This window comes from Rhipicephalus microplus, chromosome 5 (assembly GCF_043290135.1).
Source record: "Rhipicephalus microplus isolate Deutch F79 chromosome 5, USDA_Rmic, whole genome shotgun sequence".
Classification (NCBI taxonomy): domain Eukaryota; kingdom Metazoa; phylum Arthropoda; class Arachnida; order Ixodida; family Ixodidae; genus Rhipicephalus; species Rhipicephalus microplus.
In genome coordinates this window covers 133,351,587-133,369,776 of record NC_134704.1, presented here as the reverse complement: position 1 = coordinate 133,369,776, position 18,190 = coordinate 133,351,587, and the positions used below count along the sequence as shown (strand labels likewise).

Sequence of the window (18,190 nt, the reverse complement as noted above, 5' to 3'; positions counted from 1 at the left end):
CGCCGCAAACCAAGCGAAACGTGGACAGGATCCCTTAGGACAAGCGACCCCAGGCGCAGTGCACGTGCCAGCCCCACATGCACACAAGGTTCGAACGAGGAGCCAGTGGCCAGTAACTATAGGTCGTGATATTGACGGACTCCGTGTTCGCTGTCTTTCGTCCTCGTTCGCTTTGTCGGTGAGATGTGATAAGCGCGTAAAAGGTCTGCAGTCCTCCGATGTGCGTGGGGGTGAAAGACAAAGATGACGACACTGGCGCACATTCAAAAATGTGCCACCGCAGTTGTGGTTAGCTTGGGAGGCGTAGAAGAGAAAGACGTGCCGCGTGCAGACAAGAGCCCACGATGGAGAGGAAAAGGGCGCGTGGAGTGGAGTGCCAGGCGGAAGCCGGGTGGAGGTGGTTTGCCAGGGTTATGGTCGGGGTTGGTTCCAAGTGCCTGGCAAAGGTCATGAGTTGGAGTGGCCTGTTTCGCTTGACCTCAAGCTTCGACGGTCCACGAAGCCGGTGGGGAGCTACCGCAATGACCAGGTCCACTGTCGGACGTAGGCCCGAGTGCTTGGTGCTGGTCCCCTGGTCCACGCGTCCGAGAAGAAAACGGCCGACTTCGTCGGCCCTATGTTCGGCTCTACTTGCTCTGTCGTGCATACACTTGAGCATCGCTCTGCTCTTTGCCAAATTCCTGCGGGGCCTACATTCTCTTGTCACACCTCCACTAAGTAGATGAGCCCAGCATAACTTTCGAGCACTCAACGGTGAGACGCTCTCATGTTAGGACTCAGCCTGGGTGTTGCTTCTAGAGTTTTTTTTGTGTGTGTGTTGCATCGCGTTGTGTTTTCGTATAGCACCCTCTATGTGTGTCTATATTCGTGTGTTGTTTTCATAGAGCGCAAAAAGACAGAAAACAGCATCACCATTTTCTTACGGACGTTGTTACCACTGACAGAATAAAGTCCGTATAATCGAAACATTTCAGGAACCTCATCACAGTGTGGTACACTGACAACTTCAGCCGACAACGACAATGCTGGTGAACGAAGCAACAAGTGCCAGTCAGTACTGTGCTTAAGTACCTAAACTTTTTTAATGCGAAGCATTTCTTAGCGAACTTCGGTGACTTTGGGCGAATTTATCTATCTATCTATCTATCTATCTATCTATCTATCTATCTATCTATCTATCTATCTCTATCTATCTATCTATCTATCTATCTATCTATCTATCTATCTATCTATCTATCTATCTATCTATCTGGCGCAAGGGCGCCTGGCGCCCTTGCGCCAGATAGATAGATAGATAGAGAAAGTGGCGCAAGGGATATGCTTGCCCAAAAAGCGTCATGAACAATGGTAACGAAATAACAATGATTCGTGATTTACGGCGATAGGTGCAGGATGTGAACAATAATATGGTTACGAGGCTGTTAAGGAGGCCGAAAATATCACTAACAATTCATGAGATTTTGCGTTCCAAAACCATGTTACGATTTTGAGAGAAGCAATGGGCGCCAGTCAGTACTGTGCGAAAGTACCTAAACTTTTTTTCTATCTATCTATCTATCTATCTATCTATCTATCTATCTATCTATCTATCTATCTGTCTGTCTGTCTGTCTGTCTGTCTGTCTGTCTGTCTGTCTGTCTGTCTGTCTGTCTGTCTGTCTGTCTGTCTGTCTGTCTGTCTGTCTGTCTGTCTGTCTGTCTGTCTGTCTATCTATCTATCTATCTATCTATCTATCTATCTATCTATCTATCTATCTATCTATCTATTTGAGGGCTCTAGAAATTTCGTATACTTGTGGTTTTTAACGGGCTTCTTTAATTTAGGCCCACAGGTCTCTTGCATTTTGCCAGCGTCAAAATGAGGCCACTGATTCAGGGATGCAATCTTGCTACCATCAAATTACCAAGAAAACAAAAGGTTGCTATCATATAGTTCAGTGAGATCACAAGCGTACATTTTTTGTACCAATTGCACTTCATATATTAAAAACGAGAATAGTATTATTCCTTTCTTTATCGCAAGGAGATGTATAAAATTTACGTTATGAATAAATTGAATTCACTATAATTTCCTTGTATTCATGTCTGTGCCACTATTCTTTAAGAAAAGAGGCACAAACGGCCATAACGCTTTCCGGAGTCACCACTACTTCAGCATTTCTTTCGTTCCCGATTGTAACCAGCCATAGATAATCGTGATTCTTTGTCACTTCTTTTTTCCTGTAGCCTTGTTTGAACCCAGCTTGTGTCGCCTGAATTTCAGTGCGTGGCAATATTAAAAACTGGATCACGAGCTACACACATTGGTGTCATATTGCCATCCGCTTGCATGTATTCCAACAGCTGCTGCTCGTGCGCCATTGCTTCAGCTGGCCAAATGCGCGTCGACATCACATCTTCTGTATGCAGCATTTGTTTGCTCCTTTTTTGCAAGCTTTCAATAAACATTATAACACAGTCACCCTCCGATGGTTTGCGCACACATACCACAAATCCAGGTGGACACAGTCTTCCGCAATCAAAATGACGGTAAAGAGACCTCTTAGTTGTTATTAGCCTAGTATATGAACTTCGGGGCATGCAGTTTTACTTAGTTCATAAAAATGTAGTGCGTGCCGATTGATGGCCTACCTACTTTTTGAAATTGTTGTGGCATGAAAGAATACGCATTATTACTATTGTTATTTTTTTACAGAAAAATGTTATGAAGGCAGCGACTAAATACTGCATTCTCGTTGTTTGGGGAATTTCTGGACGCCTTTGAAGCAACACTTTTTATTTTTGAAGTCTAAACTTTGTTTAACCCTTTGTGTTATACAGGCCATCCTTAATTCAATCCTTATATACCACACTTTGCCATGAAAAATTCAATAAACTTGGCGGCACGTTGCCATGTTTTCTACAAGTGAGGCGGGTGTTATACACCTGCGGCTTTACATTCTCGCTGTTGTACCTGCACTACACCCGCATATCAGTCATTACCCTCGAGTGCCTGGCTTACGATTTACCGCCATTTTCTTTCATCAAACTTTTTTATATGATAGCTAAAAAACGAAACAAAAGACATCAGGTGGTCTGAAATGAATTAGTCTTGTTTTATTATTGTGGCATAATTAGACTCAAGTTACCAGTGTACGCGCTGTGGTGGTTCCCTGCTAATGCACTCCACTGCTGACCCGCACGCCGAATTTCGCAGAAACCCAGCTGGATGGAATTTCCGGAGCCCTCGACTACTGCACGTCTCATAATCATAGCGTGTTTTTGAGGCGTTAATTATTTATTGCGCATAGGCATATATATATGGATATTGTATGAAGAAAAAATTGAAGAAAATATTTGTGGTATAAATGAGATAATAGAAAGCAAACAGTGGTCTGGTTACTATAAACTTGGCTCTTTAGGAGATGAGATATACAGGAGACAAGATTCCCAAAAGGACCTGCTCTTGGCTGAGTTGGTGCATACAACGGGTAGAGCCGTAGCTGTTCGTTCTTATCTTCTGCTCTTCCTGTTTTACGAAACGTTTTTTGCACCTCAGTCATCTGCACCAAGTGCAGGAGACAGTTTTTGTTGTCACGCAGAAGTCACAAATGAGTTGGCAGTGTGACATTTTTTATAGAAGCTTTTTATAGAGAATCCATTCACAAGTCTGAAAGGTCTTGTGAATGGATTCTCGTGTAATATCCTCGGTGAGCGCCTTTCCACGCATTCCTCAAGAAAAACTCTTGCTCGACATGAAGCAAGCTGGTTGATTTTCTACGAATTTCTAGAATCAGCTTGAGCATTAGAGGTTCGTGGTGCGAACGCAGGTTAGAATAAATTCGCTGTGTTCATATACGCAGAAAATATGTATAATACGTTTTGGGCAGACGTAAAGTTTTTTCGGCTGAGTTTGTTAACTTAAGCTCACATAGTTGTCACCATTAACATTACCACCACTTATTTTCTCATAAAGCCACAATAATAAATGTATATATCAAGAAAACGCGACAGAAGAGAGAGAGAGAGAGATAAAGATTCAAGGAAAGGCAGGGAGGTTAACCAGACGCACATCCGGTTTGCTACCCTGCACTGGGGAAGGGATAAAGGGGAGAAAAGAGGTTGCAGAAAGATGAGAAGGAGCTTCTTTAGAAGCTCAATAAGAAGATACGATTGGAACGAGGCATAAAAAAAAGGGGGGGAAACGAGAACAGTGTAAGTTGTAATGAATGTTGCAGGGTGAGGTGATCAGGGATCAACGGCTTAAACACAACAGGGCTACGCTCAAAGACAATACTGCCTGGTAAAATGTTCTATTCTGCAAAAACAAAAGTAAAAAAATATTTAGTAGAAGAAGACCGTGCAACCGCTGGATGCTGCAAGAGCTAAAAAAGCGACGAGATGTTCGGTTTGGCAGGCAAGTTAAGGAGATTACCATTAAGTTGAGGGAAGTTATAGGAAAGCTGATGGGACAAGCACAGCTTTGCAATCCTTCAACGGAACGACAATTACTCGAGTCCCAGCGATGACTTTATGGCACTCGTCTCTTCAATACGGCCCCACCTATAAAAGCGATGAATCTGGCCGCATGGCGCTGCATAGACTCTGAAGCATTAAGGAGTTATGCTTGATGAATTCTATAAATAGCTGAGCGATATTCAAGCTTACTTCCAATAAATACTTCGTAAGCCTGCTTTCGCGTGGATGGGGTCCTGGTTTGTCCTCGTGGGTTGAATTGCCAGCGTGTGAACCTGTGCAAAAGCTTTCATACAATGCAACTGTTTTAACACAATGTTAAATGAACCATTTGGAGGTATTAAAAGCAGGCTTGTTAGTGAGCTCTGCAGATGCTTGCCTTGCAAACTACTCCGGGTGGGTATGACGAAACATGGTTGTGACTTAGCAGGCTTGTGTGCCGCGTGCATAACGGCACGAAAAAGACACCGTTTATAGTCATCCACACCTAACAAATGACCATAAACGTGTCTCATTGAAATTATCTGATTGCCTCTATCGCAGAGCTAAGTAGTCTTACTGGTATATATTTTGTGCTGATTTACAAGTACAACTCGATCTAAAGCGAATGTATGAGCTTGTTAGAGTGCCTATAGAGCCATAATTGAAGCCTGCGGTACGAGCAGGCCCAACGTACACGTGTGCAGACGGATGCTCACACAGATCGTGCACATATAAAACATACATACACACAATGTCCTTGTTGTTCCATTGCTGTTCATGGTTTTATTGCTTAATTGGTAAGCATGACTTGAAAAGTAGGCGCCACGTATCGAGCTGACGTTAGGTGGCCTTCAATTTACCTATGAGCAATCTTCGGTTGTGGCAAAAAGTAAGCTGTCTTTCACTTGCCGTTCATTTTCCTAACGTCTGATTGGTGACAGAATTAGATTTTTGTGTCACGACGCTCCGATTTGTGAGGTCTTGTCCACAGTGGAAGCAAGACAGAGCTCTACGGACCAAGCAGTGACATTGCCGATATGGGTCGAGATCAGAACAGCCAGTGTACCGTCCAGCTTCCCACAATATCATGTCATAATTGGCGTGGTACAGGTAAAAAACAAGCATGTGAAATGGAACACGAAGCAGCTGATGGATGTTGTGACATGAGACGGTTCAGTGAAATAGACTAAAACATAGATAAGGTATGAGGGAAGCTCAGTCACTCGATTGTCTGCTCCTACTAAATAAAAACGAACGAAGTTGACAGATAAGGACACTCTAAACAGTCGGGGGCGTTTTGCAGACCTGACATCATCAGTATCAAGCCGCGTTTCGAAGAACAACTTGTCCTCTTGACGGGTGCTCGACAGGTGCTCGAAGGATGTATGTGCTATCTAGGTAGGTTTCATTTTTTTTTGAGCCTTTGGAGACATAATTTATAGCACGACACGTGCGCTCATGAGCATGGTCATTTCATGGTCAGACGCATGGTCTTGTTGATATTAATGTTTTCAGTTTTCAGTAAACAATAACGGTGGAATAGCGTCCAAAAATACCTGGATAAACCTTCACTTTGTGCCTGTTCTCTCTTTGTGCGTATAGCCAGTCCTTGGATGAAGAGATCTTTAAGCAAAGAATATTTTCTTCTTTACCGAGGCAAGCTTCCTAGCTGACCTACATTACTGAGGAGTCCGCAGCGATGGAACTGTGGTTATGTTGCTCAGCACCTGACCCGAACGTCACGCCTTCAAACGCCACCGCGGTGACCACATTGCGATGGGCGCGACTTCCCAGGGCTCGTGCACTGTGCGACGGCAATGCACGCTAAAGCACACAAGATTATTGGAATTTTCGGAGCACTCCACTACAGCGTCTCTCATAGTCAAGTCGTGGTTTAGTAGCATAGAACTTGATATTCTACTATCACATTATTGAAGAGCACACGCTACTGTTGGTAATATTGTTCGCGAGATCCCTGCATTCGTTATTAAGGCAAACGTTAGAGCTAATTTCATGGAAACAACGTTGCCACGGTCTTTGGCCATCAAATGGCCCCTGCGCCATAAAGCACCAAACATCGTCATCATCATCATCAACATTGTCAAAGGTTAAGACACCAAGGAACAAAGTCAGTATCATAAGTCGTGACCCACCTACGCACGCAGACAGCTGGGCAGACATGCATCTAGATAGAAATTTAGCTTAGATGTTATCCTTTTATTGAACCAGCCCTAAATCAAAGCGCCGAAATTTTGTTGTAATGTTTTTTTGTCACAAGAAAGTGAAGATTAGCATAGCGCAGAACTGCTGAGAAAGCCCTTGATGTATAAATACTAATTATAAAGATACAATATTCAAGTTAGTAAGCCATATATTAACAAAATATTTGCTTACCGTCAAGAACAGGTACATTCCACAAGTTGTTAACGAAATTGCTGAGTTGAACCGCAGACGGACGTACTGAAAAACAGAGAAAATGCATATGTGTTACGAATCCGTTAGACATACACATATAATAAGCGCTCGCTCACACAGCTTCTGTCAGAATGGCACAATAACAAAGAACCGTGGGTTGGAAATTAATTTTGTTTCTGTGTGAGTTTGGGCACTATGAATTGTAAGTGTACTTACCGATATATATATATATATATATATATATATATATATATATATATATATATATATATATATATATATATATATATATATATATATATATATATATATATATATATATAAATATATATGTGTGTGTGTGTGTGTGTGTGTGTGTGTGTGTGTCGTAGATGGAAAATAATCATCACGGATTGGCAAGCACTCGATCCACATCACATCACTGAGTGCAGATAGTTAAAAAAATAAGCTGGCCCCTAATCGGTGCTTGCTGCTCAAGTGTTGACTTGTTAAGTGGGCCAGTGCGGTTACTATAGGGAAATTTTCTGAATTTCTGCGGGAGAAACGCGGCGTAAGAGTTTTCTAGCACGCGTGTGCATCTGCCGTTGAAGTCCACGAGTGGAAAATGACCACGAGGCGGAGGAACGACTACTGAGAGAAGGAAAGAATAAAAATAGAGAGAGAGACGGAGAGAGATAAAGACAGAAACCCAAAGACGGAGAAAGAGAACAAGGATAATAAAGGGTAAAGAAATGGAGAAAAATTAGACATCAATGGGAAAAATGACAGACGCCGACTAAATAAAAAAAAGCGCAAGCATAGCTTTGTATACTATAGTATAGACTATTTAATCTAAGATATATTGACGCCGCCATCTTGGGTTGTCAAGCCGATGTTTTCTTGTTTTTGTATATCTCTACGTGATTAAAACAAGTCCATGAAGCATCGTGCCCACAAACCCCACCGCTTTCATGCGTGTGCATCTACCATAACACTGTTCGTTTAGTTGTTCAAGATTAAAACGCACAGGTTACCCGCCCAGCACAGCAACTCAACATTATTCGTAAACTAGTCTATAACAAGGACTGGAATGGAGACAGCGGAGAGGGTAAGAGCCTGGTCAAGCCTGCTATGCTGTGGCCCAACCTCGCACCACCTATATCGAGCAGTGTATTTTTATTGTTTTAATAATTTTTTATCGTCACACTTACAACTACAGACACTTGCGAGGTAACGCGTGCTTCTCTTGAAAGATAGACGCCATTATCTCGTGAGCTTAATCTGTTTTTTTATTTGTTTTATCGCTATCTTTTTTTTCGTTTCCAAAACAACCTCAAAGAACATAGTATATTTTAGCAAACGATATCATCTGCAAACGATCAAAATTTCAGAGCGCGCACGCACGAAAAAAGAAAACAATACAGACGGTGTGTTCCTGTATTAAGAGCGAACAAATGAGTGAATACAATGCACACCTTGCGGGATTGGGATAATTTTTTTCCTGCTAGGCGCGGAAGTGTGCAGCTCTGCAACAGACAGCATCTGGTTTGTAACAGCTGGAAGCTTTTCGATCTCGTGTACGATGCATTGATACATACTGGCAGCACCTATTGCAGCTAACGCGACAGTCGCGTAATGCTCTGTTCTACTTAACAATTCATAGCACTAACCACAACAAGAAAAAAAGAGCACTTTACACAACACCCAAGAGAAGGAAGAAAAGAAATACAGACCAAAGTGACTCGCATAAGAGTTCTTTTTTTTTCTTTGTTAGTTTGCACAAGACAGAGCAACAGCGTAAAGAAAATTACAGTTCATTTTTGAAAGACTACGGAGAGTAAAGGCAACCGCGTAATGCCTCCACAAGTTACCCTAATGTTCTCAGTTTGAAGGGCCCCGGCATAAAAATGCTGGCCTTGCGTTTCTTTGCTGTGATGCATTGCTGGTGGCCTGTTATTCATAACGTGGTAAATTGTTTGCTGCCGCGCACGACAGATGACTTATTACAGGCACCTTATTACTGACCGTTCTCAGTTTTGGTTTGAGAAAGTTCACAAAGCTACAAGCCACTTGGTGCAACTATCACCACGTAACGTGCGCAATGCTAGAACACGTCAGCACAAAAAAACTGTGACGCACTTCCGCTTGGTAGGCTTTAAGAAGTCCGTTTCATTGTGCGTTTTTTTTTTAAATATACAATAGACGGAACTGTAGCGCTAGTCACTATGAGAGCTGCAATGTATGGCACTTCAGCGAGCATGGGAACCGTGTATTTGCGTAGTCTTCGTACTTTCCGCTCTGTATGGTTTTGCGCTGCTTGCAGCTGCTTCGTCAGAAACAACAATAAATAAATGCTCAGCAGTTTCGCCTCACTACCTAAACCTTTCAGGCTTACCAATTAAAATCCACTGCCGAAGTACGAAACAGTTCGTTATTTAAAGAATTAAAGAACTAAACAAAACGAGACCACTGCACTAAACTGAACCACAAGTGCTTTAGAAGCCCGCAGGTACGAAGACTAGGCCAATCTACGATTCCCATCGTCACTGAATGATCGCAGCCTCTAAGTCTCCGCTAGTTGACTTGAGGAAGCTCGGCGGTTCGTTAACAGGAAACAAAACACCAGTGTAGCCAAACACAAATCTTTCTACACACGCGACGCAGCCTCAAACTTGCCAGCTGCCGCCTTTTTGTAGTATGCTGAAGCAATCGCGGCGAAACGAAAGATCGCGGCTATGACCTCATCGTTACTTGAATGACTGCACCATCATGACGCGAGAGAAGTAGGGGGTAATGAAGGGGTTACTTGTGAGAGGGCGGTTCTCAATTGTGCACGAACATTTTAAATTCATGTAAAATACCTTCTAAGCTATGTTTCTTGTTGATAGTTTGCAAATGATATGAACATGCTGATGGAAACCGATCAAACAGGCTATTTTGTTCATGACAATCGTATCTTTACCCTTTACAAAGGAAACTAATCTCAAATAGAAAGAAGCTAGTCACGTGTGATGTCATATAGTTATGAAATTGCATAATTACACTGCATGGCAATTTTTCACGTTGCTTCGATTTTGTGGTCTCTGCTGTGTGACGTGCATGCTCTGTTTCTTTCTTGCCATTCAACTTTGCAGCGAATTACGGCTGTGTAGGAACACCATCGCTTAGGTGTCTTGAATGAGGCAGATATTTAATGTTAAAGGTGCACTAAAGTCAAATAACAGTTTATGTCAGAGTGAAGGTCAATCTAGGCAACGTCTTGAATAACAATATTATCGTCAGCATTGTCGTACTTGAGCAGAACGTATTGTAAATGCATGAGAACCCATGCGCCACGAGTAGAAAATTCGCAATATGACGTAAGACTTACCGCTTACAATTATTCACTAGTAAATTATCTAGCTAAACTAAATAAAGAGTCTTCCTTGCATCAAGAGATGCAATAAAATGCTGCTTGTTCTTTTCTGTTTGAACAACGTAAGGAAGAACCGCTGGACGTTATACTATTCGGAATGACGTGAGTGGTTCAAAGGTTGAATTTTCACCTAGTTAAACCAAACAGGTCATGCAATCTAGCGTAGCTGAGTTGAACCAATCACGTCTGCTATCTCGCAGGTGACGTAATGTAAGTAAGCAATTGCAGTTATGCTCAGGCCAGTTCGTCTTAGCAGAACGGCTCAGTGCTCTCCCATAGTAGAGTACCTAGTACTCTGAGTCGTTAATATTTTTTTTTTCTGTACAGGTCATGGCAGGATATTGTTCAATGGTCGTTGTAGCTGCTGTAGCGCCCACTACTTTTGCTCTGCTGCTGCTAGTGTCGGCGGCTGCACAGTAAAGGCGGGCAACGTAGTGCATGGCAACAGTGACATCGATGTTTTCACTTGATTGATTGATTTGTGGGGTTTAACGTCCCAAAACCACCATATGATTATGAGAGACGCCGTTGTGGAGGGCTCCGGAAATTTTGACCACCTGGGGTTCTTTAACGTGCACCCAAATCTGAGTACTTGGGCCTACAACATTTCCACCTCCTTCGGAAATGCAGCCACCACAGCCAGGATTTGATCCCGCGACCTGCGGGTCAGCAGCCGAGTACCTTAGCCACTAGACCACCGTGGCGGGGTATTTTCACTTGAGGCAGCTGATTTGGAGTGTGATAATGTAATGAAGACCACTAAAACGAGATTTTCGTTCAAACTAAGCACTTCATTGGCACAAAAGTCGCACGACAAGGTTTCTGGGCCGCTATTTTCGCAATCAACATCGACTTCACTTTTGGCTTTAGTGTACCTTTAAGGTTAAGGTGTTTCTTTCTCCAACCTATATCTTAGCCCTGCTCAAGTTTGTTGGGAGTATTGAAAAAAAAGGGTAGGGAGGAACGTTAGATGAAACAAGAAGCCATGTTTTTAAAAAGTGAGTGCCCATAACACTGACCGGAGTACTTGATCCCGTATTCGAAAAACACGTGGCCAGCCAGGAGGCATAGTGTATCAAACCCAGTACCTCCAGCGTTTTAGGTGGTCCTTTAAAAAGACGCTAAAGTGAAACAGTGAATTGATTTAGATTGATCAAATGCATCAAAATCCTTTGTGAATAGTGTAGTAAATACAGTGGCGTGCCTGTATGTGTTATCTGTTTATCAGTATATATACGACAACCCCCCATTGCTGAGTAACTCGGGGGACGAATTGCAACTTATGATTACGGAGTTAGACAAGGAGAGCAGAAAGGTGGGTCTTAAAATTAATCTGCAGAAAACGAAAGTAATGTACAACAACCTCGGCAAGGAGCAGCACTTCGAGATAGGTAATAGTGCACTTGAAGTTGTGAAAGACTATGTCTACTTAGGGCAGGTAATAACCGCAGAGCCGAACCACGAGATTGAAGTAACTAGAAGAATAAGAATGGGGTGGAGCACATTCGGCAAGCACTCTCAAATTATGACAGGTAGTTTGCCACTATCCCTCAAGAGGAAGGTATATAACAGGTGTATCTTGCCGGTACTTAGCTACGGAGCAGAAACCTGGAGACTTACAAAGAGGGTTCAGCTTAAATTGAGGACGACGCAGCGAGCAATGGAAAGAAAAATGGTAGGTGTAACCTTAAGAGACAAGAAGAGAGCAGAGTGGATTAGGGAACAAACGGGGGTTAAGGATATCATAGCTGAAATCAAGAAGAAGAAATGGACATGGGCAGGGCATGTAGCGCGTAGACAGGATAACCGCTGGTCATTAAGGGTAACTGACTGGATTCCCAGAGAAGGGAAGCGGGTTAGGGGGAGACAGAAGGTTAGGTGGGCAGATGAGATTAAGAAGTTTGCGGGTATAAATTGGCAGCAGCAAGCACAGGACCGGGTTAACTGGCGGAACATGGGAGAGGCCTTTGTCCTGCAGTGGACGTAGTCAGGCTGATGATGATGATGATGATGATACGACAACCGTCACCCCAGCACCTCAAGTAGCATGTCAGACGAAAGACAAGCATTTCCAGCTCAATATTAAAATATTTTTTTCTCTCTCTTTGCTACTGTTAATGAAGCCGTCATAACCTGACTGATATGACACCAAATCAAGGTCAAAGCTCCAGTTTTCAATTTCACGCTGAGACCTCCGCGCTTGACGCCACGGATTTGATAGTGGATTTGGCGAATTTTAGGCAACATCGACTCTACGATATTTGGTGAAACTTGACGTGGTAACTTGTAAGTCAATGGGCCCTTCAGAAGTTAATGTACTTCATTTTTACCGATTATAAATACGCTATAGCAGACGTTATTAGAATCTATGACCTCACAGTGGAGTTCCCAAGTGCTCCAAAAACAAGAATCCCACGGTGTACTCGCTTAAAAAGAAAAAAAAACGAATAAAGCTAAATGTACTCATCATTGATTCGCGTTGCCTTGAAACAAAAATGTAGCAGTACAGGGCCTTCACGGTGCGCGCTGTTCTCTACAAGCACTGTATTCGAAAAATGAGTACGCTGCAACAACATACACAGACCCCAGTATTTGTACAGGAAGTTCTGGAGTTCAGTATTTCGAAAGCTTCCCTGTTTTTTTGCGTCAGAAAGCGAAATCGTCTGCCTGGTGTACATCTGGCATTCACTGGCCTTGTGCTTGAAGACTTGTTGGGCTTGAAAAGTTCAAATATACCTCAAACAAGCGTAGCAAAAACACGTAGCTGTCATTGAAAGTAAGCAGGTGTTTGTGACGTTACTGTCGTCAACGAAAAAAAAAAGGTACTCTTCAATCTGAATCTAGCGATGTTCTAGTTCTGCCAAAATGAATTTTCTGTCACATCTGTCTGTTGTTTTGTCGTGCACAACGACTCCCCATTGACGCATGTCATAAGGCGCCTAGAGGACGCGTGTTTTTTTATTACAGTCTCGTTCGGATTAGAGGCAGTTGTTGCGACCTAAGTGCGGACGGCTGTCAAAAGTTGTGCCCCTTTCGTCACGTACGTGTGTGTGACAGTTGGTGTGGGTTACAGTGGTGTGGGTGACATGTGAAGTTTAACGTCCCCAAACCACCATATATATGATTATGAGAGACGCCGTAGTGGAGGGCTCCGGAAATTTCGACCACCTGGGGTTCTTTTTTGTGTACCCGAATCTGCGCACACGGGCCTACAGCATTTCCGCCTCCATCGGAACTACAGCCGCCGCCGGGATTCAATCCCGCGACCTACGGGTCAGAAGCCGAGTACCTTAGCCACTACAGACCACTGTGGCGGTGGATGCGACGTTATTAACAACTTTCGTTGTAAAGTATGAAATATTTCTCCAATTAACGGGTCTCAACCGGTAAATGCGGTTAGGACAACCCTGTACGCGGAAAAACGTTTAAATGTATACCTTGAAAAGCGTTTGCCTATTTTGTTCCGGCATCACCATTATGGAGTATTGCGAAAATTTGCTCGGAAAAACTGCAAGTTCAGGAAAAGCCAATGATCGCTGATAATTGTTAGAACGGAGCAGTGCTTTGGTCAAATTATTATTAGAAGGAAGGAACGAGATATCTGAGCCAGCCCTTCGGTATTTCCACGCACGAAAGGGCCATCGTGTGTTGAAATAGACAAGAAATATTAGCGAGTCTGTTTTTAGTATACTGCACGGCAAATACGTGAGACCAGTCTGGAATCCATAGAACGTTGAGAGCAGTGCAGCAACACCTGGGACAATTCCCATCTCTTTGATTCAAGGTTAACAGAGCGCGCGCCTTAATTAAATGTAAACAATTAGCAAAAGATGTCTGTGCGGTGTTCTGTTCTGTGCGAAAAGTGTGTGTGCAACTTTTGTCCTGCAGAGCTAAGGTCGAATGCTCTTCCGCTGAACTTGTCGCAATTAGGGAGGTACATAAATATACACATAAAATCTAAATTGTTACACAAAAAGTGCGTTTGCAAGGATGTGCACTTGTGTGCTGTGAAAGTACAAGGTCAGAGTGATCGCGTAGATTTTGTCCTTCAGAATATAGTTGCCATGTTGCTTTGCCACAGCTGTCCTGTAATTACGGGCGTATATATTGTACAAATCTAAAAATTGAAAGTATGTACAAGAACTGCGTGTGGAAGATTGTGGTGCGGCTTTGCGCTGTTAGAGCACAAGGCCACTATAATTCCATGGTCTTGCCATTCACACGAATTTTGTGCAACCTTGCAGCGACATTGTTTCATCGCGTCGAAGAGTCAACCAAAAGTGACCCCAGCATGCACGTATCTAACAGTGCTTCAGAAAGAAGTTTTCGTCGGCTCATTTTCCAGAAACATTACCAGGCGTAATCGTTTGACCTAAGCGCTGCCTGCGACCCGTCACAATAAGGCGATCCGGTAAGCCGTGGTGCGTGACTGTTCAACACACGCCTTCTTGCGGTGATTAGTCATGCAAGCTGTTGAGCTCCATCGTCGCAGAAAGAGAGATAGAATGAAATGAGGGAAAGGCAGGGTCGTTAACCAGAAATTTGGGCATCCGGTTTGCTTCTCTGCACCAAGGAAAAGGGGAAGGGGGAAGAAAGATGAGAAAGAAAGGGAAAAGCAAACGAGACGTGCAACAAAGAAAAACATGGAGAGCGTGGGTGCTATAGCCCACTTTATAGGTCCTCATCATCATCATCAGCCTGACTACGTCCACTGCAGGGCAAAGGCCTCTCCCATGTTCCGCCAGTTAACTCGGTCCTGTGCTTGCAGCTGCCAATTTATACCCGCAAACTTCTTAATGTCATCTGCCCACCTAACCTTCTGTCTCCCCTTAACCCGCTTCCTTTCTCTGGGAATCCAGTTAGTTACCATTACTGACCAGCGGTTATCCTGTCTACGCGCTACATGTCCGGCCCGTGTCCATTTCCTCTTCTTTATTTCAACTATGATATCCTTAACCCCCGTTTGTCCCCTAATCCACTCTGCTCTCTTCTTGTCTCTTAAGGTTACACCTACCATTTTTCTTTCCATTGCTTGATGCGTCGTCCTCAATTTAGGCTGAACCCTCTTTGTACGTCTCCAGGTTTCTGCTCCGTAGCTAAGTACCGGCTAGATACAGCTGTTATATACCTTCCTCTTAAGAGATAGTGGCAATCTACTTGTCATAATTTGAGAGTGCTTACCGAATGTGCTCCATTCCATTCTTATTCTTCTTGTTACTTGAATCTCGTGGTTCGGCTCTGCGGTTATTACCTGCCCTAAGCAGACATAGTCTTTTACAACTTCGAGTGCACTATTACCTATCTCGAAGCGCTGCTCCTTTCCGAGGTTGTTGTACATTACTTTCGTTTTCTGCAGATTAATTGTAAGACCCACCTTTCTGGTCTCCTTGTATAACTCCGTAATCATGAGTTGCAATTCGTCCCCTGAGTTACTCAGCAATGCAATGTCATCGGCGAAGCGCAGGTTACTGAGGTATTCTCCATTAACTCTTATCCCTAACTGTTCCCATTCTAGGCTTCAGAAAACCTCCTGTAAGCACGCGGTAAATAGCATTGGGGAGATTGTGTCCTTCTGCCTTATACCCTTCTTGATTGGTATTCTGTTGCTTTCTTTATGAAGCACTATAGTAGCAGCTGATCCCATGTAGATTTCTTCCAGAATGTTTATATATACTTCATCTACGCCCTGATTCCGCATTGTCTGCATGACGGCTGATATTTCTACTGAATCAAACGCCTTCTCGTAATCTATCAAGGCTATTTATAGTGTTTGGTTATACTCTGAGCATTTCTCTATTACCTGATTGATAGTATGAATGTGGTCAATTGTTGAGTAGCCTGTTCGAAATCCTGCTTGTTCCTTTGGTTGATTGAATTCTAATGTTTTTTTTTACTCTGTTAGCAATTACCTTTGTAAATAGCTTGTATACTATGCCGAGAGCAAGCTGATCGGCCTGTAATTCTTCAAGTCCTTGTCATCGCCTTTCTTATGTATTAAGATGATGTTAGCGTTCTTCCAAGACTCTGGTAATATTCCCGTCAGGAGAAGAGTACCAGGGTTTTATAGGTCATTACGACGCAAAAAGATCAATAAGGACTTCACTAATTTTCTGTGCAAAGACAAGTCATGTCGACCTTCAAGCGCTGACTGCTCTGATAATGGCCTGTTGTCAAGGTGGGCTGACGCAGCAGCTAGCTGCTGTCTTAGCACGCTGAAACAACGGCAGTGACAGAGAACGTTCTCTATCGTTTCATCAGTGCCGAAATGATCACAAGCAGCACCGTTTTCCATGCCGATCCGGAAGGCGAAAACATTGATGAAAGCGACACCAAGCCACAGTTGGCAAAGCAACGTTGTCTCAAGTCGGGAAAGTCCGGACGAAGGCCGAAGTCGACGAGACGGGCCCAGCCTATGCAGTTGCGCGCGCCGTAAGCTCTGTGTTCCACAAGGATTTTACATCTTCATTACGAACCATCGTCAAAGAATACTCAGCGTGGTATAGGCCTATTGCATGCCTTGTAAACAGTGGTATAGGCACCGTCGACATAGTGAGGCGCTTGCACTGACGTGGCCGTGTGAAGGCTCCGTTCAACCCCAAACTCGCCACTACACTCTATAAGCATGTGACGACTGGCACTACTGCTGCAAAGCTGCGAAAACGTCCTGGCGCGAAGGTTCCGCCCATGGAGGTTCCGACCTTCTCAACGCTTGCCACCACCTTCTACTCAATCGTCACATGACAAGAGGCTCAGCATCTGCAGTGCTGCCTCCCAAGTACAGCGGGCCGGGGAGCCTCTCGCGTGCCTTTGAGCACAGCGCCCCGACGTGCTGTGCTCTTCCCGACGCGCTGTCCTCAGAGGGAGCTTTCAAGCTGCTGTGCCTGTGTTCCGGGTGATGATAAAGGGTGATGGCGAGCTTTGGGCTAGGTGGAGCCTTCGCACCATTGCCTCAATCTAAGCGCCTCCCTATGTCAGAGATTCGCAAAAGGAAGAAGGCCATCCCTAAAATATTTTGAAGCCACCCAAAAGCGCGAGGCAGGAAGCCTGTCATGATACAACAACGTGTGGTAGATGACGGAGGAAATAAATTCGAAGGGTATGGAGCGCTATTTTATATGTGAAATTAACAGCAGATTTGTTGAAGAAGGTGACCCAGAGGACTTCACCGGTGAGTGAAAGTATGCAAAAGAGTGCAACTGAGGAAGATGCAGTGCCTGAGGCTGACAATTTTCAGTGAAACAAGGCCAAAGGAAACAGTTTCGAGCGCACTACTCTGAACTTGGACGGGGTTCCCGTCTGCCTCATTATCAAACTATGACATAGCACTAAAAAAGCACTGATGAAAGTGGTAGAAAAGTTCTTACACGGAAGGGAAATATCCGAATTTTGGTGGAAAATCAGAATGAACTTAATCTATATAGGCAATAGAGAAGAGGTCAACGTTAGCTCGTATAGGCCACTGACCTTTTCATTGGTGGTATACAGGTTGATGATGCAGGCAGTAAAATTAAAAATATAATCGTGGACTAAGCAAAATAATACTTTGGGAGAACTTGAGAAAGGATTCCGAATCGACAGGTGGTTATACAATAACCTGATTGTTCTCACTCAGTGTGTAGAAATATCTAAAATAGAAAAGAGGTTCATATACGTAGCTTATCCGGACATCGGTGAGGTGTACGACAACGTTAATCAGGAACGTTTGTGGAATATATTGCAGGAATTCAGCATAGGTGACGACTGTATACAGCTTTTTAAAAAGATATACTGACGAATTACAGTTTGCATAGAGTGGAAAGAAATAAGATTCGACGACAGCGTTGAAATTAGCGAGAGGCTGTCTCCACTGTTATTCGTGCTGTGCTTGGTGAGGATGGAAAAAGCGCTAGAAGGTAACAACATTGGCTTTAATTTGTCACACAAACAGGCTGTCGCAATAGTTGAG

At 43.6% G+C, this 18,190-nt stretch overlaps 1 protein-coding gene across 1 annotated transcript in view; it reads right to left on the bottom strand.

Moving 5' to 3' along the window:
* Positions 1-18,190, bottom strand: part of LOC119174223 (sodium-coupled monocarboxylate transporter 2) — a 69,817-nt gene that overhangs the window by 40,190 nt on the left and 11,437 nt on the right. Inside the window, exon 2 of the mRNA XM_037425046.2 lies at positions 6,831-6,896. Coding sequence (XP_037280943.2) covers positions 6,831-6,896 — 66 coding nt within the window. The remainder of the gene's footprint in view (positions 1-6,830; positions 6,897-18,190) is intronic.